This window comes from Lactuca serriola, chromosome 1 (assembly GCF_051521515.1).
Source record: "Lactuca serriola cultivar US96UC23 chromosome 1, Lser_US96UC23_V15, whole genome shotgun sequence".
In the NCBI taxonomy this organism is placed as follows: Eukaryota; Viridiplantae; Streptophyta; class Magnoliopsida; order Asterales; family Asteraceae; genus Lactuca; species Lactuca serriola.
In genome coordinates this window covers 133,874,285-133,901,234 of record NC_136408.1, presented here as the reverse complement: position 1 = coordinate 133,901,234, position 26,950 = coordinate 133,874,285, and the positions used below count along the sequence as shown (strand labels likewise).

The following is a 26,950-nucleotide window of genomic DNA, read 5'->3' as shown; positions in this document are numbered from 1 at the left end:
CTTTCCTTGCGTTTGCTCAACCATTTCGTCTACGCAAGGCAGAAATAACGATTTCTAATGAGAAATCTTGACAGATTCCTCGATAACCGAGGTACATACAATGCGATCCGTCGATCTCTGGGAGGATAAGACTGGGGTTTCTCCAGGGTGAGAAGCCTAGTCTTCTTATTCTATCGATGTGCAGTTCGTTAAGTTGTTTGCACTATTCTGGTATCTCTGTGGGTGTTTAAACTATAGGGTGATCTGTTTACGGGAGTCGTACAGGGTTCTAAGTTTGTTCGCATGACGATGCGATTACTCGTAGGCTTAAGCAGTTCTCCGTCCTGAAGTTCATATTAGAATTCATACGTGGTTTCACAATCACAACTTCGGGTATATGAGTCGTATATAATTAAGATTGAAAAGGTAGTCGAATAACTGATTCCTCCTTAAGCTCACATCCCATCGGGGAAAGGAAGTTAAAGTGGAATCATCAATTCTAAACCTGTAGAAGCTTGATTATATATCACTCTTATGTATACCTTCCTCAATGATTGATCAATCGCATGAATCCTTAGATTAAACTTGACGTACTGCACGAGTGGTACTTCGGGGATTTCTTCGGAAGGAAAATAACTAGGAGGTACTCCTGGCATGAGTACTTTGGTGTTCTGATATGATGGCTTCGCTGGAAAAGTGATCTAGAAGAAAGAGACGTACGTATGAAGCAGTTTTCGTGAGGATCAAATTGAATCGATTCGTATGATAATGTCGAAATCATACCGAAACTTAAAGACATTAGATTTGAACATAAGACGTTTACAGACAAAACATAACCGTGCAACCATGATCAGAGTTACAGTACTTTAGATTTACCACAAGACTATTGCTGCGAATAAGGTATACTACAAAAGACAAGTATACGCAGCACGAGAATCCCTATACAGATAGGATCTCGCAAAAGATAAGACTCTAGTTGCACTAGTTCTGGATAGTTTATAAGTCTGTTACAACGAAAATGCCTAAATTACATTTGACGTGGTTCCGGAGCAGGCTCTCCTGCAGCAGTGATCCTGAGAATTTTCCCATCTGCGCCAAAGTTCTGCGTTATCGGGCAATCCTTCTTGAGGTGTCCAATTTCACCACATTGGTGACATATCTGGACAGCACCCACATCAGTGGAGGAAGTGAAGTGTCGAGTAGGAGTTATGGGGACACGGTTGTTTTCATTGATCTTCCCTTTTGGACAGTTCATGTGATAATGCCCTGCCTCACCACAACTATAGCAAACTAGGCTTGCTCCAGTGGTGGAGGTAGTTCTACAGAAACGAGCAATGTGCCCCCTCTTGTTGCAACTATTGGATTGCCAGGTTCGGCAAATTCCCTTGTGGTGATAGCTGCACCGGTCACACTTCAGGAGTGTTCCTTTATATGGTCTATCCGGTATTGGGATGGCAGAGGTTTCTACTTGTGGTTGTCGCCTGGCAATTCTCTGAAATCGTTTGCGTTCCACTTTGGCTTGACGTTTTCTTTTCTTGAATTCTTAGTTGTTGTTTTGGGTAGTGGTGACTGTTACTATTTGTTGATTCCTCGGATCGTTAACACAATCGGGATTGTCAACTCCTTTTTCAGTCTTGTTTGTGTTGCCTGAGTTGATGTGTGTAAGGAAAGTTGTCACAACAGCTGCTACTACAGCTTGTAATGTAGCGGCGTCGATATGGAGGATAGGGATTTCAGTGCTCGGCTGATCGTTTCTGGATGACGACATGATTCTGTTTCACAGAGAGAAAATAAATTTGTGAGCGATTCTAGTTGACCCTAGGTGTACTTAGATTGTTCATGTAAAGAGTACGACTATGTTCTCGAAAGTTTGACCTACATCCCTATGATGCAGTCCTAGTACGGAATGGAAGTATGATCGCGAAGGTTTGACCTATATCCCTATGATGCAGTCCTAGTAATGAGTAGAACTAAGTTCGTAGAATGGTCTCAAGATGTTTGACGTTCGAGCCGAGGTATCGTGGGTTGGTGACTAGAAGATCCAACCACTGAAAGAGACTGGGAAATGTCTCCGGAGATAAATCACTATAGTCCAATGACTTGACTAAAGCATGTTTCAGATAGACTCCAATGAAAGTATGATAAGAGTACTTGAATGAAGAATGACACAAAAGTTAGCCGGCTTTCAATATCTTTGATATTCACGATGTAAAGATTCGGGAAAATGACCTTGTAAAGGTCTTACATCATATCCAGAGAAGATAGTTCTTGACAGCATAAAGACCTAACTAAAGTACTTACGGTACAAGATAATTTCATAGAAAATGCCACATCGGGCATAGACACAAAACACGATTCCTTGTAAAGACCTAACTAAAGTACTTACGGGAAAATGACCTTGTAAAGGCCCTAGACCCTTTTGGGTCGTAAACTCCCTTACTCTTGGTGTTCTAAGTGTGTTAACTAGTCCAAAACTCCTTTAGGTACATGCCCAAATTGGTCTCTTGGCTTAAGGAAGGAGTTAGGGTGTCATTTGAACCCTTTATAGGTGTTTACGGCCCAAGAGTTTGTCTTGGCCGTAAACTCCTTTTTCCTTGTGATTTCTTATGATTTCTAGGCTTTAAACACTTTAGGGTACATGTCTAAAATCAAGTCTAAGGCTTAGGGAAAATTTTAAGGGCATTTTGGCATTTAAACTTGGAGTTCACGGCCTAAGAAGCTCCTTGGCCGTGAACTCACTTCTTTCCATAGTTCCTAATTGTTTTGTGGTCTAAAGCATGAAATGGAGGCTTCTAGTTCAAGTTCTAAAGCTTTGAGGGTCATTGGAACCCTTTAGGACCTTAAAATGGAGTTTACTCCCCAAGAACGTTCTTGGGCGGTAAACTCCCGGATCTCACATATTTGACATGTAATCTATGTTATTAAGCTTATAACGAGCATTATAAAACAACTAGAGAAGGGTACTCACGATTTGGGATAAAAACCCGAATATCCGTGAGAGAGAATTTTGGCTTTTCTCTAATTGGAACTCAACAAATGAACCAATTTGGTTCAGAATTCTATTTATAGTCCTGAGATATTTTTGGCAGAAAATATTTTTATTCTTGGAACGAAATCTAATGTCTTAGAGTAATGGAATAACAGTGTTGCACAAAACCCAAGTGCAACCACTCTCCTAATATCTCCTTAAGTGTAAATCCTGAAAACTGCCAACCTTACACTCGGAGTCTGAATTTTCACTGTAACTGTTATACTTCTATTGGCTTGATATGGTTTGTTTAGAAAGGAAATTTCGGGTTGTCACAGAGGGGCACGTTGGCCTATTTTGCATTTGATTTACTTGGACCTTACTAGAAATGCTAATGGGCCACTAAGGCCCAATAGCACTTAAAAGCCATTGAGGGTCCCTTAAATATGAAATTGGGTCATAGAAGGCCCAATAACATTTATTATTATCCTTTGGGCCCAGAAGTCATGTTAATGGGTCACAAAGGCCCAACAAGCATGATTGGAAATTTCAATCCCAAAGATTTGAATATTTAATTGTGTTAGGTATTGCATAATTGTCGGAAAGATTGATTTTTAGATTCGTAACGACACGAGGCCGGTCGGTTACTTATAGCGATATTTATAATTACATGTATATTCGTGTTTCTATTTTCGTAAGTTGTAGTTTGGTGTTTTTGACACAGTATCTTAAAAATAAAATAATTGACTCAATAATATTGGTTTGAACCCTTTCAGCCCTTCTTTAGTAAAAATGACAATTTTAGTCCTTTATATAAAAAAAAAGACATTTTAAGCCCTTAAACCATTTTCTTGACACTTTTGACCCATAAACTTGTTCAAGTGATATTTTTAGCTCATAACTTATTCTTTGGAAGTTTTAGCCCCTTGTGATTCTTGAAATTTTGGAGGAAAAGTGAAGGAGTTCTAGAGAGAGTTTTGAAGAAACTTTGAAATGGTGATGGGATGTGTGTGTGTTTTGGCCGAATTAAGAGGAGGAGAGGGGAGAAGAGATAAAATGAGTTGACATGCATGGAAGTATGGGATTTGTGCATGGGTTTCCAATGGACAAATATGAGGTGGCATATAAAAGTCAACTCTTCCCCCCCCCCCCATATTTTTGTAGTTGGGTAGAGAGGGAGAAGAAAGAAAGAATTTGGGCCTTTTTGTGCTTAAATCCATATTATGGCCCATTTTGATGATTTTTCGGCCCAATAGGTCTTTGTAGGTGGTTCACGACCCAAAATAAATTAAAGTATGAGTCTCATGGGCCATTTGGGCTAGTTGGATTTATTATGGCCCAATCAGGCCCATTAAAGATAAACTACTCCATTTTAGATCCATTATGGTCCAAAATGTTAAGTTTCATGAATGTGGGTCCAATTAGGGCCTATTTAAGAGTTCTAAGCCCAAAATAGTCAAATTGGAAGCTTATTGGCCCTTTAGGCCCAATAAGGAAATCCTAGACCATAATGGACCTAAAACGGAATTTCTAGGGTTTCCAATTCTTTGTTGACTATTTGGAGTCTTTGTATAGAGTGTTTTATGAAATTTTGTTGTCATTGAATAAGCATCATACATGATTTCAAGTTTTAATCACCAAGTTATCATTGTTCAATGTTTACAAATCATCAAAATTCCTAGTTGTGACATCATCCCCCCGTTAGAGGGAATTTCGTCCTGAAATTCTTTTTGAAGCTAGATTTGAGAATGATAGAATAGGTGAGGGTACTTGTGCTTTATCTGGTCTTCGCGTTCCCATGTGAATTCTGGTCCACGTTTCGCATTCCATCGAACTTTCACAATCGGAATGCGACTTTGCTTAGTACGCTTCACCTCCCTGTCCATGATTTCGACTGGTTCTTCGACAAACAGGAGATTCTCGTTGAATTCGATTTCTTTAAGTGGGATGACGAGAGTTTCATCAGATAAACACTTTTTAAAATTGGAAGCATGAAACACGAGGTGTACACTGCTAAGCTCGGCGGGTAGTTGCAGTCTATAAGCCGCTGGACCGATTTGGGCAAGAATCTCGAAGGGTCCAATGTATCTTGGGTTTAGTTTTCCCCGTTTCCCAAAATGAATCACTCCTTTTCAAGGAGAGACTTTTAACGAAACCCGATCCCTGACTTGAAATTCCAAGGGCTTTAACCGTTTATCAGCGTAGCTCTTCTGTCGGTCTCATGATGCTTGTAGTCTAGCTCTGATTTGAATTATCTACTCCGTTGTTTCGCGTATGATCTCCGGTCCCATTAATTCCTTGCTAGATGTCTGTCTTCCTGCTAGTTGAGTATCACCTACCTCAGCCCAACACAATGGTGATCTACATTTACGCCCGTATAGTGCTTCGAAGGGAGCAACTTTGATGCTTGAGTGATAATTGTTGTTGTATGAGAATTTGATTAAAGGCAAGTGGTTATCCCACGATTTTCCAAAGTCTATCAAACATGCGCGAAGCATGTCTTCAAGGGTTTGAATGGCTCGCTCACTTTTACCATCCGTTTGTGGATGATAAGCAGTGCTCATGTCTATATGTGTTCCCATAACCTTTCGAAGTGATTGCCAAAACCGCAAAGTGAATCTACTATCTCGGTCGGAGATGATAGATATTGGCACTTCATGAAGTCTCACCACTTCTTTGATGTATATCCTAGTCAACCTTTCCATCTTGTAGGATTCTTTTATTGGTAGGAAATGGGCGGATTTCGTCAATCCGTCGACTATTCCCCATATGGTATCCAATCTATCTGTTGACTTGGGTAATTTGGTCACAAAATCCATAGTAATCCTTTCCCACTTCCACTCAGGAATTATTGGTTGTTGTATTAATCTCGAGGGCTTCTGGTATTCCACCTTCACTTTAGCGCAAGTTAGGCATTTGCTAACATAGGTGGCAATCTCTGCCATCATGTTGGGCCACCAATAATGTTGCTTGATCTCCAAGTACATTTTATCTGAACCTGGATGGATGGAGTATCGTGGCTTATGGGCTTCATTCATGACTACTTCCCTGAATCCTCCGAGCTTAGGGATCCAAATATGGTTCATGAAGTAATAGGACTCGTCCTCCTTAACTTCGAAATTCTTTTCCATTCCACGTAATGCTTCGCTTGTTCTATTTTCCATTTTTAGAGCATCGAACTGGGCCGCTTTGATTTGCGTAGTTAGGTAGGATTGAATGGTTATGGAGAGAGTTTTCACATGACGATTTCAGTATTTTTTTCTACTTAAGGCATCAGCTACCACGTTAGCCTTTCCCGGGTGATACTTGATTTCGCACTCATAATCGTTTAGCAGTTCAACCCATCTTAGTTGTCTCATGTTCAACTCTTTTTTACTTAAAATGTGTTGGAGACTCTTGTGGTCAGTGAAAATGGTGCACTTTATACCATAAAGGTAGTGCCTCCAAATCATCAAGGCGAAGACCACAGCTCCTAGTTCGAGATCATGGGTGGTATAATTCACCTCATGTGTCTTTAGTTGTCGGGACACATAAGCTATCACATTCCCAAGCTGCATGAGTACGCAACCTAAACCCTGATTCGATGCGTCGCAGTAAACAACGAAGTCCTCCGTTCCCTCCGGTATTGATAGTACCGGTGCGTTGCAGAGTACTTTCTTCGGAGTTCGGAAATGCAACTTTTTGCTTATTTGTCCATTCAAAGGGTACACCCTTTTGTGTAAGCATGGTAAGTGGCTTGGTTGTTTTAGAGAAGTTCAGGATGCACCTCTTGTAAGAGCCTGCGAGCCCTAAAAATTGTCGAATTTATGTGGGTGTCGTTGGGATCGCCCATCCTTCAATGGCTTTGACTTTAGTAGGATCCACATGTATCCCTTCTTGAATAACGACATGACCCAAAAAGTGCACACTACGGAGGCAGAACTCACACTTAGAGATTTTTGCATATAGTTTTTTGGTTCGCACGGTTTCCAGGATTTTCCGGAGATGTTGGCCATGCTCCTCTTTGCTTCGAGAATAAACTAGAATGTCGTCGATGAAAACGATGACAAAGTTGTTGAGGAATGGTCGACATATTCGATTCATTAGTTCCATGAATGCGGCAGGGGCATTCGTTAGACCGAAGGGAATTACGAAAAAATCATAATGTCCATAACGAGATCGGAAAGCGGTTTTTGGGATATCCTCTTCCCGGAATTTGAGTTGGTGGTATCCAGATCGCAGATCCATCTTAGAGAAGTAGCTTGCACCTTGGAGTTGGTCAAATAGATCGTCAATTCGCGGAAGTGGATAGCGATTTTTGATAGTGAGCTTATTTAGTTCCTTGTAGTCAATATACATCCTAAAGGAACCGTCTTTCTTCTTAACAAAGAGAACCGGAGCTCCCCAAGGTGAGAAGTTGGGTCGGATAAATCCTTTGTTCAAGAGCTCACTGAGTTGGCTGGACAACTCTTGCAACTCCACAGGAACCAATCTATAGAGCGATTTGGCGATGGGTGTAGCTCCTGGCACGAGATCAATTCGGAACTCGACTTGTCTTTCTGGGGGTATCCCCGGAAGATCTTCAAGAAAAACGTCTGGGAAATCGCAAGCCACTGGGATGTCTCGAACATTGACCTCTTCTTTGGACTTATCCACTATATGATCTAGAAACATTAAATATTTCTTTCGTAGGTACTTCTGTGCCTTAATGCACAAGATAAGACGAAAGTCCGTGCTAGGTTTGTCTCTGTATATAATTAGGGTTTCGTGATTTGGAAGGTGAAGGCGAACGGCCTTCTCGTGACACATAATTTTAGCATGGTAGGGGCTTAACCAATCCATTCTGATAATCACATCAAAACTCGTAATGGAAATAGGAATTAGGTTTATTAGAAAGACGTGTTGGTTCAAGGTTTGGGTGCATCCGATGTAGATTTCCCCAGTGGATTCTGTTTTCCCATTAGTCATTTCCACCATAAAGGTTTCATTAAGCTTCTGGGGTTGTCATTTTAACAAGTGTTTAAATCTATTACTCACAAAGCTTTGTTCTACTCCGGTATCAAATAAGATGCATGCATAAGTGTGGTTTAGGAGGAACGTACCGATGACAACAACGAGATCCTGAACCGTTTCTCCCTGACCCATGGTCAGCACTCTTCCTGTTCCACCATTCCCAGGGTTGTTGTTGTTGGGACAGTTTTGATGGAAGTGTCCAGTCCTTCCACATCCATAGCAGGTGTGGCTTGGTCCCGCATTGTTGCCGCTGTTGTTGTTGTTGTTGTTGTTGTTGTTTCCTTGCTGCTGGTTCTGGGAAGGATAGGTCCTGTAATATTTTACTGTATGACCTTTTCGATTGCAACTGGTACAATGCGTCTCCCTGCATTCGCCATGGTAATGGAGATTGCACTTGTTGCACATTGGGAGATTCCCGGAATACTGCCTAGGGGCACTTGGAGCAGCTGAGACTGGAGCAAGTGGTGTGGAGGGAACTTGGGTGGTTACAACATTGACTGTCACTGTTTGTTGTTTCTTTGACGACTATGAGCCTGGTCGCCCTTTTCTCTTGTTATTCTTTCCTTTCTTGTTGTCACTGTCCTTCTTGCCTTCATTTTCCCCTGGTTGCTCACCTTTCTTGTTGTTGTGGTCATACAGTTTCTTGGCCAACCTCTTGCACTATCGAAGGTTTTAGGATTTGCAGCTATCACATTTCCTTGAATTGGGGAGGTTAATCCCCAAATGAATTATTCGATTTTCTTTCCCTCTAAATTAATCATGCTAGGACACAACAATGACAGTTCCCTAAACCTTGATATGTATGCATCAATGTCAGATTTTTGGACAGTGAGGTTCCACAAATCTTGCTCCATCTTCTGAATTTCACCTCGCGGGCAGTACTCGGCCATCATCATTTATTTCAATTCTGCCCATGGCATGGAGTTGGCTATAGGGAGAGTCATGGCTTTCACATGTCCATTCCACCAGGTGAGAGCTTGATCGACGAACGTGCATGCGAAAAACTTCACCTTCATCTCCTCGGGGCATTCGCATATCCCAAATATCGATTCCACTTTCTCTATCCATCCTTTTAGGGTTATAATTCCGCCTGTGCCATTAAAGGTTCATGGCTTGGAATTGGTGAAGTCTTTGTAAGAGCATGTCTTGGTAGGTCCTTGATTTATTCTGTTGTTCGAACTTCCATCTCCTTGTCCATTGGCTCCGCCATTGTTCCCATTGTTGATCTGTGCTAGTGCTGTTGTGACTGTCGCAGATACAGCTGCTTGAAATGTTGTTGAGTTGATTTCTGGTGGGGTTGGCCCAGGGTTCCCACGAGCAGGTCGTTGTGGCATCTTTCTGTCATGGAGCGGAAAGATGTTGAGTGCCCATAATTTTGTGAGTTCGTGGTCCTATAGAGTACGTGTATAATCATGTACTCAAGCAGTTTCAGATATTAACACACAATCATGAAAACATAACACATAATGGATAACAACATCATAATAGAACACATATATTTTTCCACTAATAATATTCGTACTTTAATACATGACAATTTTCTTGAAAGAGCATACATAAGTGGTGCAAGTTCCGCAGCGTAACGGCTCTACGAGTAGTGTAATCACTTAAACGTAGAGTCAATGATACATAGCATAGATCACATAAGCATAATACTAAAGATGGCTACGACTAGTCCTAGCCATGGAAGGGTGTTCTAGGGGTGGTGTTGAAGAAGTGGATGCTCCCTGAAGGCGGGCCACCTATCGCTCTGCGTCTTGGAGTCGGGCCTCCCACCTTTCCTGTCTCATATGGAATTCCCGAAGAACTTCTCATGTATCCCACTCCACCCGTTCAACCCTGGTCCGCATCTGGTGCATCTGATCAACGGTGCTCTGAGCCAGATCGCCAGTATCCCGCAATCGTCTCACCATAACTGGAAGTGCGCAATCAGCCGGTCCTCCCTCCCTCAAGTCAAAAAACTCACGTGCCATGCCAAACGGGGGTTTTGTCCCTATTTCCTACTCCACCTCCAAATTTCGATACCCCAGGGGGGTGTAGGGCCAGTCGGGCTCATCCGGTGAGCGGGCACCATAATTGGGTAAGGGGGTTGATGACTTCGGACTCCGCGTCCGAATCACCGTCATTGTCATCACTAGGTTCCTCCTCGAGGTCTTCTTTGACTTCCTCTTCTTCCAGGTCCACCACTGGCTCAGCAGGTCCGCCCTCGACTTCCGCTTCAGGTTCCTCCTCAGACTCCTCCTCGGGGTCTTCTTCGGCTTCCTCCTCCAACCATCCGTTATTTTCCCTGATTAGGGAAATACGGATCTCCAAGGTGATGGAAGCTAGCCATACTGTCTGAGAGAGTGTATAAATTTACTATTATTCCTAAGATGTTTTAATTATCATGTAAATTGATTTGACGTTCTCTTCTTGGAAATCAAAGGGGTATGTTTTTAGGTTTACCGACCATCACGATTTCCTCGGGGCATGTGATAGTTGTACTTCGGAGGAAATGTAGTTGATCAGGCTACATTCACCCCTTAATACCACAATGAACAGTCCCGACTTAACTGACATGTTAGCATCGTCTTATTTGATTTGGTATTAGGTTATTTTCCTTTATTGTACAACTAGAGGTGTTTTATCGTTGTGTTTTATTTGTTTTGTTTTGTTCAGAGCTGTTTTAGTCCCTTTTTGGTTTACAGTTGCATATCAATGTGTGGTTACATATGCCAGTTCACTATAAACAGAGCTCTGATACCAACCTGTCACACCCCCGAACCAGACGGCGGAAACTTCCGAGGGCTCGCGTTATTTAAATTGAATATCATCACAATGAATATACATGAATCATAACATAAACATCACCATGCATTAATATATTACAACTGACATCGTTCACATCAAGTACATTTTTTAAACATTACATATCCATAACATAAATTGTTTGATAGTTTTCAAAAACATAACACCCTAATGTACTTGGTATTACTCCTCAGCTTACCTGTTACCTGAGAATACAAATTATTTTGAAAGTTGGTGAGTTCATAAGCATGGTTGTTATGAAAATGTTTTGTGTCGTTTATAAAACCCAGAAAATCCGATATTTTCTGAAATAGATAATTGTTGATATACCAAAGTGTGAAGATCCATAGGTTTATGCATGAATGATTTCAAAGCGTGTATAAATGAACCGTTTTTCATTATAGTTATTAAAAAGTAAAAATGAATGGTGTTGATTTCCTCGAAAAACACGATGTTTTCCGATCAGATGATATAATTGTTTCAAATTGTTAAATCGTCACAATGAATGATTATGATTTTTCCCTGATTACACGGATAGTGTTAGATTTGTTTATGTGAGTCGTTATAACCATGCAAGATAATAACTAGTTCGTCTGTCTTGGCATTTGAATGAACGCCGGAATTGATCTTAAGAATTTGTCACCCTAGACTGGCCGAGGCTAACTTTAGCGAACAGCTGAGGTGTAGGGGAGTCACCCCCATATAGATGTATACACAAACTCTCGCTCTCCCTCTAGGAGACTTTGATTATAACTACAGACAACAGACGACCCAAAGAGGTGTCGCCCGCTATTACTCACTAAATCTAACATGAATTTGATTACCATTAATTAACAACCTGTATATGTTTACTGAATTGAAGGTAGGCCTAATAAATGAGGAGAAGAGGATTACAAGGCCCTACTAATCCCACGTATTATTTATGGCTATTGGGTATACGAAGGGCACGTTGGCCCATTTTGCATTTGATTTACTTGGACTTTACTAGCAATGCTAATGGGCCACTAAGGCCCAATAGCACTTAAAAGCCATTGAGGGTCCCTTAAATATGAAATTAGGTCATAGAAGGCCCAATAACATTTATTATTATCCTTTGGGCCCAGAAGTCATGTTAATGGGTCACAAAGGCCCAACAAGCTTGATTGGAAATTTCAATCCCAAAGATTTGAATATTTAATTGTGTTAGGTATTGCATAATTGTCGGAAAGATTGATTTTTAGATTCGTAACGACACGAGGCCGGTCGGTTACTTATAGCGATATTTAGAATTACATGTATATTCGTGTTTCTATTTTCGTAAGTTGTAGTTTGGTGTTTTTGACACAGTATCTTAAAAATAAAATAATTGACTCAAAAATATTGGTTTGAACCCTTTCAGGCCTTCTTTAGTAAAAATGACAATTTTAGTCCTTTACATAAAAAAAAAGACATTTTAAGCCCTTAAACCATTTTCTTGACACTTTTGACCCATAGACTTGTTCAGGTGATATTTACATTCCCACAACAATTTACATTCCCACAAGTTCTATCATGACACTATATTTTACTAGCTTGTGTCCCATCCTACAATTAGCATATCAAAGCCAAGTCCTAACTTCTCGAAGAAGCTAAATTTCATGCTTATATAGGTAGTCCTTTTAGTCTTACACCCACAAATACAATTTTTCAAAAGAACTATTAAGAATATAAATTCAACCTCCTTTACTTGCAGTACTGAACACATACATTGGGATGAGGATAATAACATGTTCCAATTGGAATTAGTATAACCTTCCAAAACAGAAGGATATCCACTATAAGTTAAACTCTAATTCATTGCTCCTTTTAAGTACTTGAATACTCTAGTCACAGCTTGCCAATGATGTGTACTAGGATTACTAGTATATCTACTAAGCCTTCCTACAACATGTGTTATATCAGGCCTAGTTATGACATACATTCGACAACCAATATCCCTTTAATATTCAAGTTGAGACACTGAAGATCCTTTTTTAGGTAGAAGCTTGAGACTAGGATCTATATGGGTGCTAACAGGAGAACAATTGTCAAAGTTAAACTTTTTCAATATATTCTCAATGTAATAAGAATAAGAAATTGAAATCGCATTATTTCCTTATTTAATTCTTATATCAAGAGTTACCTCAGCCTTCCCTGGGTCTTTCATTTCAAAACTAGATGATAAGAATTTATTGGTTTTATAAACTTCTTCTAAATCAATACTAGGAATCAACATATCATCCACATATAGAAAAATCATAAATCTTTTACCAGAAGTATTAAATTTACTACATCTAAACCATATCTAAGCTAAAAAGGATTTGACGATTTTTTTTTTGTTTTTTTATGATTGCTAAAAAAGATTTAACCATAGTTTTTGGATTTCTGCTACCCCTCACCAGAAACCACATTTACTACATCATTTTCCAGAAATCAATAAGATATGAAAGGTTTGTCTACGGAGATGAGCCCTAAATCATGTAGCTCCTACTGCAAAATTAACATAAGCCAATCTAGACGTAGTCTTGATGATTTTCTTTTCAACGAAATAAGAACCGGATGGGAATAAGAGCTAACCCTATACAGGTTTGAGAGAAAGAGATTAAAGGGTGGTGATAGCTAACCTATGGAGTTAATCGATCCAAGAAATACAAAAACAGGAAAACATGTTTATGGTAAACATCATAATTCACAATAAAAGAAATATAACAGATGATTACAATTCCAAACTTGAATTAGTTCAAATTCTTCTTAAAATCGATGAATAAAACACAAGAACTCGTATTGTTTCTTACTAACTCAATACAATTTGGTTATATTCATACCATATCTAGAAAAAAAACATGATCAATTGACTTTCCAAGATTCAGTTTTCTAATCTTTTTACCTTCGTAAGATTAGTTGATTTCCAACTCTGTTGACTCCCACAAACACCATAAGATTTGGGTTCTTCCATAACTTAAATACAAGAATAAATCAAAAAATTAATAATTTTTTCTCTATATAGTGATAGTTAAAGGAACTAACCTGTTGTTAACTCCCAAGTAACAAAGGATCGTAGAAGCCCGAATAAAAAACAACATAAAACTTAACTTTAAACTATTCATGGGATACTTCCTGTTGATTCCCCTTTCAGCCAGAATTAATAAAACATATTACTCAATATAGAAAATAGCCTTAGATATGTTCATGTTCCTACAAACACCCACAAATAAAATATTTCAAGATGAAAAGGAAACCCAAAAGCAATGAAGTTGTTGCTGGAAATCCCTAAAATTAGAAAGAAAAAAACCTTAAAATGGACTGATTTTACTTTTTTGAAGCCAATTTCACGTCATGCTAACAATGATTGTCAAAGTCACGATCCTAATTTTAGGATCGTACGATCCTACGTCCTACGATCCTATATATGAAAAACGAGCCGGATCGTAAACGGATCGTATTTGAGGTAGGATCGCAGGTAGGATCGTAAGATCGTAGGTAGGATCGTAGGATCGAAATTCGATCTGATCCTACCTTCCATTGATTTTTTTTTGCGAATGAAATCTTTTAGCACTTTATGTCTTTTACCCTTTACCAATTTACTATTTATCATTTTGTGCTGTGACTTATAAGTTATGACTGATATTTTGAAGCTTTAATAACTTTTGAAAGAAAATTTGATGTTTGAAATGTTTTCTATGTTTTAAAATTATAAATTAAATCTATGCTTTAATTTATGGGATCTTAGGATCCCGATCCCGATTTGCAAACCCAAAAACGATACTACATAGGATCCCGATCTTGACAACCTTGATTCTAATGTAGGGACTACAAGAAAGAACACAAAAACCTTTAAAATCGGAAAAAGAATTGTTAGTAGCGGAAATGAAAACAGAAGGAAACAGAGAAAAAAGCATCATAAAGATATTAAGAAAATAAAAAAGAATAAATATAATTACCTCTTTAAATTATTTGTCTTCGAACCACATAGAGATCTTAAAATGATTTTTGAGGGTTTTCACTCTACCTGAGAAAAAAGGTAAACCTAATGTTCCATTGACAATACAATTAATTTGAGAAAGAATTCCAAAGGAAGTGATATTTGAGCCAAATGTGAATAATACAAATTTGTTTTTAGTACTTGGAGATGGAACAAAACGACTAGAGAACCAAGCCTATTGGATCTTCCACTGATAACACTTCGATACAATCAACCACATAATCTGATTTGTTTGGCTGAAGAGAGAGGATAAAAGTGGGGAGACTATAGGTGGTTGAATGTTGAAAGAGGGATCGGGAGTAAGAGATGGGTGCTGGCGTGGTGGATCTTCATACGTGATCACCACAACTTTGAGTGATGATAGCGGTGGGGTTTGTTTAGGGTGCGACATATCCTCATGATGCTTCCAATTCATGAAATATTATAGTGTTACATGTTCAAAATAATGAGGGTTGAAATTCTTGAAATCAGCTGAGGAGAAATAAAGGGGGAGTCGTCCAGAATGGAGAGAACTTTGCCGACATGAGTATTCAACATATACTCTGGATTAACGGGTTAGTCATAAGGCTGCAAGTAATTTAAGTCGAATTCAAAGGGCCACCTTACCTTTAACTTTTCACACCAAATAAGATTTATATCCATTAAATGTTTGGACATATTACATTATGGTTTAGACGACCAACATTTGACAAAATATGTATTATAAGGTGTGTGTGTGTATATATATATATATATATATATATATATATATATATATATATATATAGACACAAAAACACACACACATATGGATATTATCTATGTTATTGCATTCTCAAATTCATAATCAGATTAAGGCTCCCCTCTTCATATTTTGAATTGTGAGCAATGGAAAGGAATTGTTTGAACTTTGAAAGACTTATAGTTATAAGTTTTACAAGGGTTTGAACAGACACATAATCTATCCAATGAAGGTGTATAAGCTTAAGAAGTCTAGATTTATCGAAGCATCGCGTAATAGAAATTTGAACTTTAGTAAGGAAGTCAAGAGCATTGATTTCTAGAAGTCCACTTGATTTCTGATGACATATCAAAGCTAGTAGGAGCATAATTGTTATGCTAGTATTGCATGTTGACAATATAGTTCGTAGTGAACAAACTTCTCAATTTACAAACTTCAAAGTTTTGAATTTGTTTCTCTATTATATACTAAAGGGAGAGGGCACTCATACTTCTTTTTGAATATAAAGGTTTAGATTGCATATTTTAACATAACTTAGTCATAGACATATATGAGTAGCATGTTGAAATGGTTCAACACAAGAAATTCGATATTTTGATATATTATAGTAAGAGAAAAAACAAATACTAGTTCCTTATGTAAGACATAATGAATCGAGTCTCATATGCTTCGGGTATATGATAGATAACATATGTTATAACATTAACTTATTCTGATTTTTTCAAATGCCTTGAGCATTGAGAGGAAAATGATTAGAATTTTTTGTGTGACTAGAGTTGTTAAACAACTGTCAACACTATTTTGAGGTTTACTGAAGATTGGTTACCTCTGGATAGTTGGAAGTATGGTACTAACTGGGAGAACCATAGTGGCGTTTTTTATATTGAGATAATTCTTAATCATAATGGATAGTCACATGTAAATATGGAAATATTTTCAAAATAGGAGATACTTGAAAAGTCTACGTGTAAGTTGGAAACTTTAATGCAACAAAAGTGTTCAAGGAGTGTACCTCGCATTAGATACTTCATTACCATGGAATTGTTTCTTATAACAAATTTCTAATTATATATTCTGTAATATCAAAGACTCAGTCTTTGAGACTTTGGAATACTAATATCATAGGAGATTAATGCATTTTAAGTTGGAATTCCAATACATTTTAGAAAGTGACAAAAATTTAGAATTGAGAAATGAGCGTCATTGGACCAGTGTCCAGTCGATCCATTCACAAAGGAAGGACCACATAAAAATGCATAGTATGCATGTTCATAACATGTTATGACTAATCTTTAATTCAAGTGGTTAGTTGATTACTCGAAACATTATACAATAAATAGAGTCTTAATTATTATAGTGATTACATAATAAGAGTTTTATTTATATTCAATAGGGTTGAGACCATTATTAATTAGCTTATTAGTGTGTTTCACATTGCATGTTTTACTTCGTGAATAATTTGATTATTCGAATTCCACAGTCGCTCATACTTTTGGAAGTAAGTAGTGAAATAAGACTTTATTGAATTGAAGTGTAGATTTTCTATGGAGATTAGGCATTGCAATGGTTGCTACAATATTCACGAGTACTTAGAAAATGGAGATTTTGAGTATTGGATAACCCCATGCTTATAGAATTACTTCATGGATTCTATCACAAGTAATTCTGAGATGCTAATATCTCATATTCTTGAAATGGCGATATATGACTTGTAATTTACAAGTCGGTTGTGCACTGGTGTTATGTAAATTCATCAGTAACATGATGTTATAAAACATAGTGTCATGCATAATTTGGTGAGTATAAGATATAAGCACACGATTCGAAATTTATTCGTTCCTTTTGCCATAACGGGAAAAATGATATCTTTGTGCCCCTCGATCATTTGATATTGACATTTGAAGTTCTTGATCGATCCTAGACTGAATTGATATGTTCAATTGGTAGTCTAAATTCAGTCATCATAAATTAGGAAAACAGATCAGTGTTCAACAATTGATTTGGAAAGCAGCCTTTGTTGTTTAATTTTTAGGTTATACATGTAATTTAGTTTTACACTTATCAAATTGGGAGACTGTTGGATTAGGTGTCTAACTCAATAACTAAATTAGTATAATCTTGAATTATTAGCAAAGTCCTTTTTGGTTACCCTCAAGCCTAGTAGTTGACTGGATTGCTTTTTGGAGAGAGCAACTCATTTATTAATTTACTAGTTTATAACCCATGGGAACCACGGTTATAAAATTAATCAAACTTTTATAATAAAAATTTATAATTATTAATCAGTTATTTTAAATAAGTCATTTTAAATAAATTATTAATTAAGAGATATTTCAAAATTTTAAAGTTATTATAACTTCAAATTTAACATATAATTAGAAAATATAAATTTAAATTTTGAAATGAGTTGCCTAATATATCTACATTACACATTGCATAATATTAATGAGGGGTTGTATTAGGGTGACACTTAGCAAAAGGAGATTAAAACTATTCATTTATTAGAATATAGATTATATGATTAATAAATTAATTAGCAATGAAATTAAATAATTTATTAATATATTATGAGAATAACATATTAATCAAAAATAGTATTGTTTACTTAAAAGTTATTCATAAATAAATTGGAATTAAATTTAGGATTAATTAGCTTAATTAAAAATGGAAGGACTAAAGGTGATAGTATTTAAAAGTTGAACATTTCCTAATTCTAAAACCTCCCATGAAGGGGGGGGGGGATTCTAGATTGTTAAGAAACTTTTCTTGGGCATTAAGGAAACCTTGGAATCCTCAGGGAGCAAGAAAAGGGATAACGGTTTATCTAACGAAACCAACTTTATCCATTGCCTCCCAATCACCTATATAAACCCCCTTGAGTTATGAATTTAAAAATTCACCTCATTCTAAAGAGAATTTTGAAATTTCCCTTCCTCCTCCTCTCTTCACTTTAGCCTCCAATTTGCTAGTGTTTGGGTGTGAGCCATTAGAGGCACGGGACATTTGGTGATTGCTTTATGATGACCTACAAGGAAGGATTACTAGTTTATTTTCAGTAATAAACTAAGGTATGTATTTTCTAATAACCATTTACTAATTTCGAAAATAGCAATGTAGTTTTTGGGCTCATCATATTTAATAGTAGTTTGCAAATCATAGTGAGATCATAGATCCTTTAGGGTGTATGTGAATTTAGGTTTTATGTTTTTCCACAAAAATAAGATTTTTGTCACGTATAAAACCCATCAATATATATATATATATATATATATATATATATATATATATATAAACGATGTTGTGTGGTTCATCTGGCAGTTTTGAGAGAGTTGTTTTGAGAGAGTTGTTTCAGAAGAGAGCTAGAGAAATGGTTCTTGGGAGTTTAATCGGAGAGTCGATGCTAAGATACGGAGACACAAGCTATTGATAAGCTGAAGGTATACTTTTATTGAGACTGTAGTACATTAAAGTTATGACATTTGTCTAATTTAGTCATTAAAGTTTCTTTTTACACATTAGACCATTAATGTCATGTTTTACCAGTCAATTTAGTCATTTTCACTGATCATAAACGGTTTCCCGATTGGCATTGTATATATGCCGATTAATATTTATTTTTTGTCGAATCTGATGACACGTGAGATATGCCACAACAAAAATAAAAGTCATTAAATTTTTATCCCTCTTTAATCAATTAAACTTCTTCTCTCTCCATCTCTTTATGACTTTATTTCCTTCTCTCTCTCTCTCTCTCTCTCTCTCTCTCTCTCTCTCTCGAAAGTTGAGAGTGAAGATTCTCCTCCAGACGTTTTGATTCCATCACTAATCCACAGCCGGAGGACGCCAAGGACAACGACGAAGACAACAAGATTTTTTCACACTTCAACATCCCTGTCTTCATCTTCTTCATCTCAAACCCAAATTTGAAACTTGATCATATTCAAGAAATACCAGACCCAGATGCATTCAATTGAAATAAGTATGTTTCGTCTTCATGGTAATTGAATCCGGATATTTTGAATCTGAATATGAACAATGTGAAACTGTCATCAGTTTCTTCCTTTAATACTCAGCTGTGAACGTCCGTAGCAATCTATGGTTATCTCTCGGGGGAAAATTTCCCAATGAAGTTGCTTTGGTCTTGTATTTATTGTTGGCGATGTCGTAGACATGTTTGCGACAGAGGACGGTGATATGGTTTTTATTTGATTGAGTCGATTTAGCTGTGGAGTATGCTTCTTTAAGGGAATCTCCAAGAAAGAGTGTCATTTAACCGGATACAATGGCGATGATATAGAATCCATATATGGGCTCTGGACCTGCTCCGAACATAGCCTCGTGACAAATCGTAATATATATATATATATATATATATATATATATATATATATATATATATATATATATATATATATATATATATATATCTTTACTATCTTATAAAACAAATCCCACTATTTCTAAAAATAGATTAAATAAAATAATAATATTTTTTTAAGACGTCCAAATCATTAAGCTAATTGTACAACTAATCACTAATAAAATAATATTAAATTTTAAACAAACTCCTATAAATCTTCTCTTCCAAGGTTTTGACCAGATCTTTTTTCATCCAAATAAATACTCAACACCCTATAATTTGGTCATTTCATGAATTTTTTTTATTTTTAATATGACATGTTTCCTAAAACAAACTAATGATTGAATTGAAAATAATCATTCTCCATCGAAAAGAAATTAATTGTCGAAACAAACTATTTGTCGTCCGCCGCTTTGCGGGTAAACGGCTAGTGTGTGTGTGTGTGTGTGTGTATATATATATATATATATATATATATATATATATGAACTTGTTGTTTGTGGAGATTAGAATCTTCTTGGAGCTAGGTTTGTTCCAGAAAAATCAAGGGTTTAATTTTTAAGCGGAAGAAACGATTCGAGACTACGGTTTGAGTGGACGAAGTGTTGGAAATGGAATAGTCGTCGTTGTTGTTTGCGGATGTAGAGGTAAAGAGTTATTGAAGTTGTGGTTACAGGTGGGTCGTCAGTGGTCGATTGGTGGTCCGATGACATCATGTTTGTTGTTTGCGGGCGTATTATTTTGATTATCGAGAAAGAAAGTGTAGCATAAAAGAAGGGTGCTCGACGAAGATGATCCCAAATAGATTAACTGTCTGTTACAGATGTGGCTATCGAAAAACAAAGAAAAACTTATTAGTAATGACACATCAACATTGTTACCGGGAAACCTATTATATTTGAGAATAATGGGTTAATTGACATGTCAAGAAAAAGTTTAATGGCCTAATGCTCCAAAAAAATAGTGATCAAATCGGGAAAATGACTAATTTTTAATGTGCCACAATAAGATTTATTTTATCGTATTTTATAGCATAAATTACAGCATAAATTACAGAGGGTTGTTAGACCCGAAAGTGTTACGAGAGTTTGTGATATGATGCTCCTACGAACTAGATAGTAAGATCAGTAGATATATCTAATAGTCAAAATACTTAATCTGGACGATGAGGGTTAAAAACCCTAATTTACCAAAACTGATGCTTTAATCAAGTTCATCGAAAAGAACCGAAGAAATTAGTAACATTAGTTTTAATCAATGAATATATCTTTTCTAGAAATCGAGTAGTGTAATGTGGTGCTTAAGGAAAAGAAATTTGAAGAAAGAAAGCATTATAGAGGAGTAAGAAAAGCACTCTTACATATGTGGATGTCAAGCAAACAATATTTGTGACAATGTCGGTGGTTCCTACCTCTCATCTCACCATCTATCCTTTTACTGACCTAATTCATGAACCTTCCCCTCCATCTGAAACTATATCTTCTTTCCATCATTTCCGATGACATATTACATATGTATAATTTTATACAAGAATTTACATGAACCACTTTGTCATTGGATTAATGGGAAGGAGTTGGCTTAAATATTGATTTCCAAGAATGACACATTCGGGTGTCTTTGGTAGATAATGATGGTTTCACGTGTGTGTATGTGTGTGATGAAAGGTATCGGGTGTGGGTAGGTTTTTCTATATTAATTTTATTAAAATATGTAAATATGTAAAAAGAAAAAAAAAAAAAAAAAAAAAAAAAGGAAAAGGTATTAGAAAGGGTAAGATGATCTTTTCATATGGAACATGGACGGCTGATGCATTGAAAGCAAACCACAAGGACCATCCATGTTACAAAATCAACAGTATGACCAATAATATGAATTAGGGAAAACCACATGGACCAAATGTATAATTTATTCTAAAAACTAATAAAAACCAATCATTGAGTTATATCAAAAGAATGCTAACATTAGTCAAATACATAATCGAGTTTTAAGCGTTACTACTATAACAATGTCTATTTGTGTTCGAGTTCCACCATAGGTTTTACTTATACCTTTTTTTAAATAATAACAATGGTATAAATATATTAACACTAACTATTATAATAAACTAGTTGAGTGGTAGAGATGACAAAAAAACCTTTACCCGATGGGTACCCGAAACCCTAACCCGAGTTGACAGGATAAACCCTTGAGTTAACCGGGGACGGGGATGAGTATTACCCTAATGTAAAAAGCGGGGATTAGGCTGGTTCTACCTGCCAGTTACCCATATCCATACCCAAAACCGACTCTAATGGGTACTCGAGATATATATATATATATATATATATATATATATATATATATATATATATATAATGTTTTTTTAGTCAATTCATAAATCATAATGCATAAACGGAAATCAGTAGACAAAGCGAAGTTTTTCAACAATCACACTTTTTGGATGACTTTTAAGCTGTGTTTGGCGTGCCATAGCTAGCTGATAAGCTAGCTTATTTTTCGAGCTTTTTTATGTTGTCGTGTTTGGTAAGTTAAAAAGTAGCTTATAAGATAACTTTTTGAAAACCTACTTAGACTAGCTTTTTAGGTGCTTTTTTAAAATTATCCAAATACACCCCTTAATTAATTATAGAAACATATATTCTTACATGTCATTTTATGTAATTTTATATATTTCAGCTAGCTTTACCAAACGTTACTTTTTATCAATTAGCTTTTCAGCTATCAGCTAGCTTTTTATTAACAGCTAGTTTTTCAGTCGTCAGCTAGGTTTTCAGCTAGTCCACCAAACATGGCCTTAATGTCTATGTTTTTCTTTTTTATTTATTTTTCTTTTCTTAGCAAATGATTTATGTTGTAAACTTGAATATTATTGTTGGTGTTTGAAGACATTAACTGATTATAGTGATTAATATTAGTTTTTTGTTTTGTTGGTTAATATGTATATATGAGTTATTTTTCATAAAAGTTCAAAACATTGTAATGGGAAAGTTGAGGATAGATTTTTAATCATCGAACTTGGAACATAAAACTTGATATATCTGTACCCATCCTTATTGAGTAGTATAAGTGATGTTATGCAATTAAAATATCGCGACTTCAAGCTTTTTTGTTTGTTTGTTTTGTTTGTTTTCAAGAAATGCTCATTTTTATTTTTTTTCAAGATAATATTTTGTTAAAATTTGTATTTTCTTGAAATTTCCCTAACTTGTATGGAAATCTTTTATTTTCTTGAACTTTGTCCTAATTTTTGTAATATATATATATATATATATATATATATATATATATATATATATATATATATATATATATATATATATATATATAATATTTGCTAACAAATATCATTATTTTTTAAAATTGTCTTAATAATATGATTAAATATGTATGTTTCCTTGTAAAGTTTTCCGATAATATCATGCATGAACTATAATGGCTACTTAAGATACACCGTAATAAATAAATATAAAACTTAAAATTATCAGAAATTTGCCAGATAATATCTTTATTTTCTTGAAATTTGCCACGTCCTAATAAATATATTTTTTTATTTTTTATTCAAACAAAAAAATATAAGTTGTCTTATAATATTAACCCTATTATATATCACTCCTTTCTGAAATTTAATTGTAAAAAATTATCACCTACTTATAAATTTACACTTTCATGGAATCTGCCTAATAAATATTTGCACTTTCTTGAAATTCACCTTGTCCTACCTCCTAAAAATTATCACCTACTTATATGCTAACTTTGAAAGAATGGCGAGAAAAGCAACAGCCCTAAGCCTCTCTATCGTAACGTCAGGCAAAAGGAAAACCGATCATCCTCGTTGACTCTCCTCTCTAGCCGTTTCCCTTCCTCCTTGACTCGCCGTTTCCTTGACGACCTACCGCCGTTCGCTCTGTAGTTTCTCAGCTTTGTCGGTGTTTCCCTGTAGGCAGGTAGCTAAAAAGGCCGTTCTTACAAGTTAGTTTCAGATATTGTTAGACAATTTCATCTTATTAATCATAAATTGCTTCCTTAATTCCTTTATATTTTCTACTTCTTAAGACGATTTTTGTATTTGATCCTTTTTGAATGATGTCATTTGCTCCTTAATGAACAAGCTTCAATATTCGACTGCCATAATGTGTGTTTTGCTTACCATTGGCATCGAAGTCAAATCTATTAATGATATCTATTTGCCTTTGTACAGAATACAAAGTGCATTTACCTTATTAATCTAGTAGAGTTTGAAATTGAACCCTTAGAAAGGGGATGGCCTGTTAGTTTCAAAAACATATTATTTGGAACCAGCATATCATTGTTAGTCGAAACACTTTAGATAAGATGTATGCTGATAAAAGATCCAGTGATATAGAAACATAAATTTGAGAAGATTGTTGTTTCTAATTTTTGAGATTCATAAACAACCATGTTGAGATTTTTTGTTTTGTTAGATTCAATTGTTTGCTGATATCTAGTAAAAACTTGAAATTTCCTATATGTTCTCTTACTCAAGTTGCATATTGAAAATATTAATAATTTGAATTTTCTGTAGCAGATCCTGACATTTAACCACTATAGAGTTTCAAAGCTTACCAAGATACACAAAATCGTGGGATCTTCATCTTCTTCTTCATCAACCCATAACTCATAATGGTTGTTCTCTCTGAACTCCTCTTAGAAGGATCTTCATCTTCTTCATCAACTCATATTCATAGTTCATCAACTCATGATCAAAGATATGATGTATTTTTAAGTTTTAAAGGTGTTGACACTCGTCATAGTTTCACTAATCACCTTCATAAGGCCCTCATTGATGCCGGTATCAATACCTTCTTGGATGATGAAGAGAATGAAACTGTGGAAGATCTGAAACCGGAACTGGAGAGTGCAATTAAGGCATCTCAGGCTTCTATTATCGTATTGTCTAAAAATTATGCTTCATCAACATGGTGCCTCGATGAATTGGTGTTGATCCTTGAACAGCATATCACATCCAACCATATTGTTATTCCTATATTTTATCAGGTGGAGCCCACCCATGTCAGAAAGCAACAAAGTAGCTTCGGTGATGCAATGGCTAAGCATAAAGAGACAATGGAGGAAGAGACAAATGAATATAAAAGAAGTCAATGGGCTCAAAAGATAGTCCGATGGAATAAAGCGCTTATAGAAGTTTCTAATTTAAAAGGAAAGGACGTAAAAGGAAGGTAATCACTTTCTTACCCATATTTCCATACGCCTTCGATTAAGGAATAAAATTTTCGTATCATCTTATCCCTTTCTATTTCAAGAAGTTTTCTCAATATCATCAAATATTTCTCCATTTCATGTATTAGGACGAAGAAAATGCAAAAAATTGAATCTATGTTTCCTGTTAAGTAATCTTTTAATCAATTCATATCAAATAGATTAAGCTTTATTATAAATTGACATGTGCGTTAGGACAAAGAAAATGTCCAATTTATCTTTCTTATATTATTATTAATATGGTTATTATTGTGGGCCCTGCCATACCCACCTTGTTTCTACTCCATGTGTGAACACCCTTCCCTCCCATATTGACACTTTTATTTGTCCAGTAGAACGAAAATAGAAAGCTAAAACCCTAAAGTAAAACAATAACCAAAATCTAGTACGATAACCCATCAGTGAAGATTCACAAACAATGAACCAAATCAATAAATTTGAAGAATCAGAAACAAAATTTTAAGATTCACAAACAGTAAACGGAATCAATAATCTGATGAATGATGGTAGTGTTGGTATGCTACCTAACTGATTCACTGAAAAACTGCAAAAGGGCCATAAGCTAATTTGTCATTTGGAATAAGGGAGGAGGTTTTAGGAATAACCAACTGTCATTTGTACAACAACCTTCCTTGTTTCAATGTAAATCTTGCCAATAGTTTGTCTGTGTTTAGGATATGATATTCTGAATAAATAGATCAACTACAGTTTCTGTGTAAATTGCTTACAAGGAAACCCTAATTATCGACAGAAAAGATCTCGGCTATAGTTTTCATCTGTAAATATTTGGGGTTGCCACTTTTTTTTTTGAAGCTCCCATTTTGTACCCGATCTCAAAGTCAAAACTTATAAATTTGCACAACAACTTTTGTTTGACCAAAACCTTTAAACTTCTTTGATCTGTATGTATAAGGGAGTGCCTCCTTAGGAGTTAATGACACCATTTCTATACTGACATTACTATGGCCATAGGATTAAGCAGATTGTGTCTGCCTAATAATTGGTTGAAGTATGTGATCAGGTTTGAGTTTTGCATCGGCACCACCCCAACTCCAAAACTAGATAGTTTCCAATATAATCAATTGAGTGAAATTAGGCATTACTAGTATAGGAACTGTGGTCATGATTTTCTTGAGTTTATTGAATGTTGCTACTGTGGCTTATCTGAATTTCTCTTCTTGCCTTTTTGGCATACAAATATTTGTGTGGTGGATTTAGCACATTAATTCACAATTGAAATTAGCGGATTATTCACAAACAATAAACCAAAAAAAAGTTGAAGATGAAGCTAGACTCGGAAAATGAAGCTGATTGAATCCTAAACCCTAAAATTGCATTATGTTTCTCTCTTCCATCAAACCAGAAATCCAAAAAATCCGCTTCTCTCCTCCCACCTCCAATCACCATCTCTAAATCCTCAAAAACCCATGTCTTGAGGGTGAAAAAATGTTGCAGGTGGATGAAGGGGGAGGATCATTGGTCGGGGTTATAGTGATGAAGGATAGTGATGGTGGGGGTAAAACGGGGAGGGGACACTATTAGACTAGGAATTATATGTTGTAATGTTTATATACTCTGTACAGGTGAATAATATGGGAAGCGGATTTGGTCCACATCCTACTCCAATATGGTATCACAGCGGAGCGTGTTACAATGTTTTTCATGTATATTTATTATATTTATACGTATTCTTTTACGTATAAATACATTTTTCTAAGTATAAATATGTACTCAAATATATTTATATTTGCATTTATTTAATAATATTAATAATGACAAATTTAAAAATTAATATGTTTTTTTGAGTTTTAAATAAAATAATAAAAATAAAAATAAAGGTTTTACAGAAAAGTCTTAATATTTTGGGTCTGTTTTGGAAATAGTCCAAATATTTTTGAGTCAATTTACGAAATAGTCGCAAATTAA

At 35.8% G+C, this 26,950-nt stretch overlaps 1 protein-coding gene across 1 annotated transcript; it reads left to right on the top strand.

Moving 5' to 3' along the window:
- The first annotated feature begins 23,521 nt into the window (after positions 1 to 23,521).
- On the top strand, positions 23,522 to 26,668 carry LOC145071000 (toll/interleukin-1 receptor-like protein). Its single transcript, XM_079017952.1, has 3 exons — positions 23,522 to 23,730; positions 24,333 to 24,984; positions 26,608 to 26,668. The coding sequence occupies exons 2-3, from the start codon at positions 24,428 to 24,430 to the stop codon at positions 26,609 to 26,611; spliced, it is 561 nt and encodes a 186-aa protein (XP_078874078.1). The 5' UTR covers positions 23,522 to 23,730; positions 24,333 to 24,427; the 3' UTR covers positions 26,612 to 26,668.
- Positions 26,669 to 26,950: the final 282 nt, after the last annotated feature.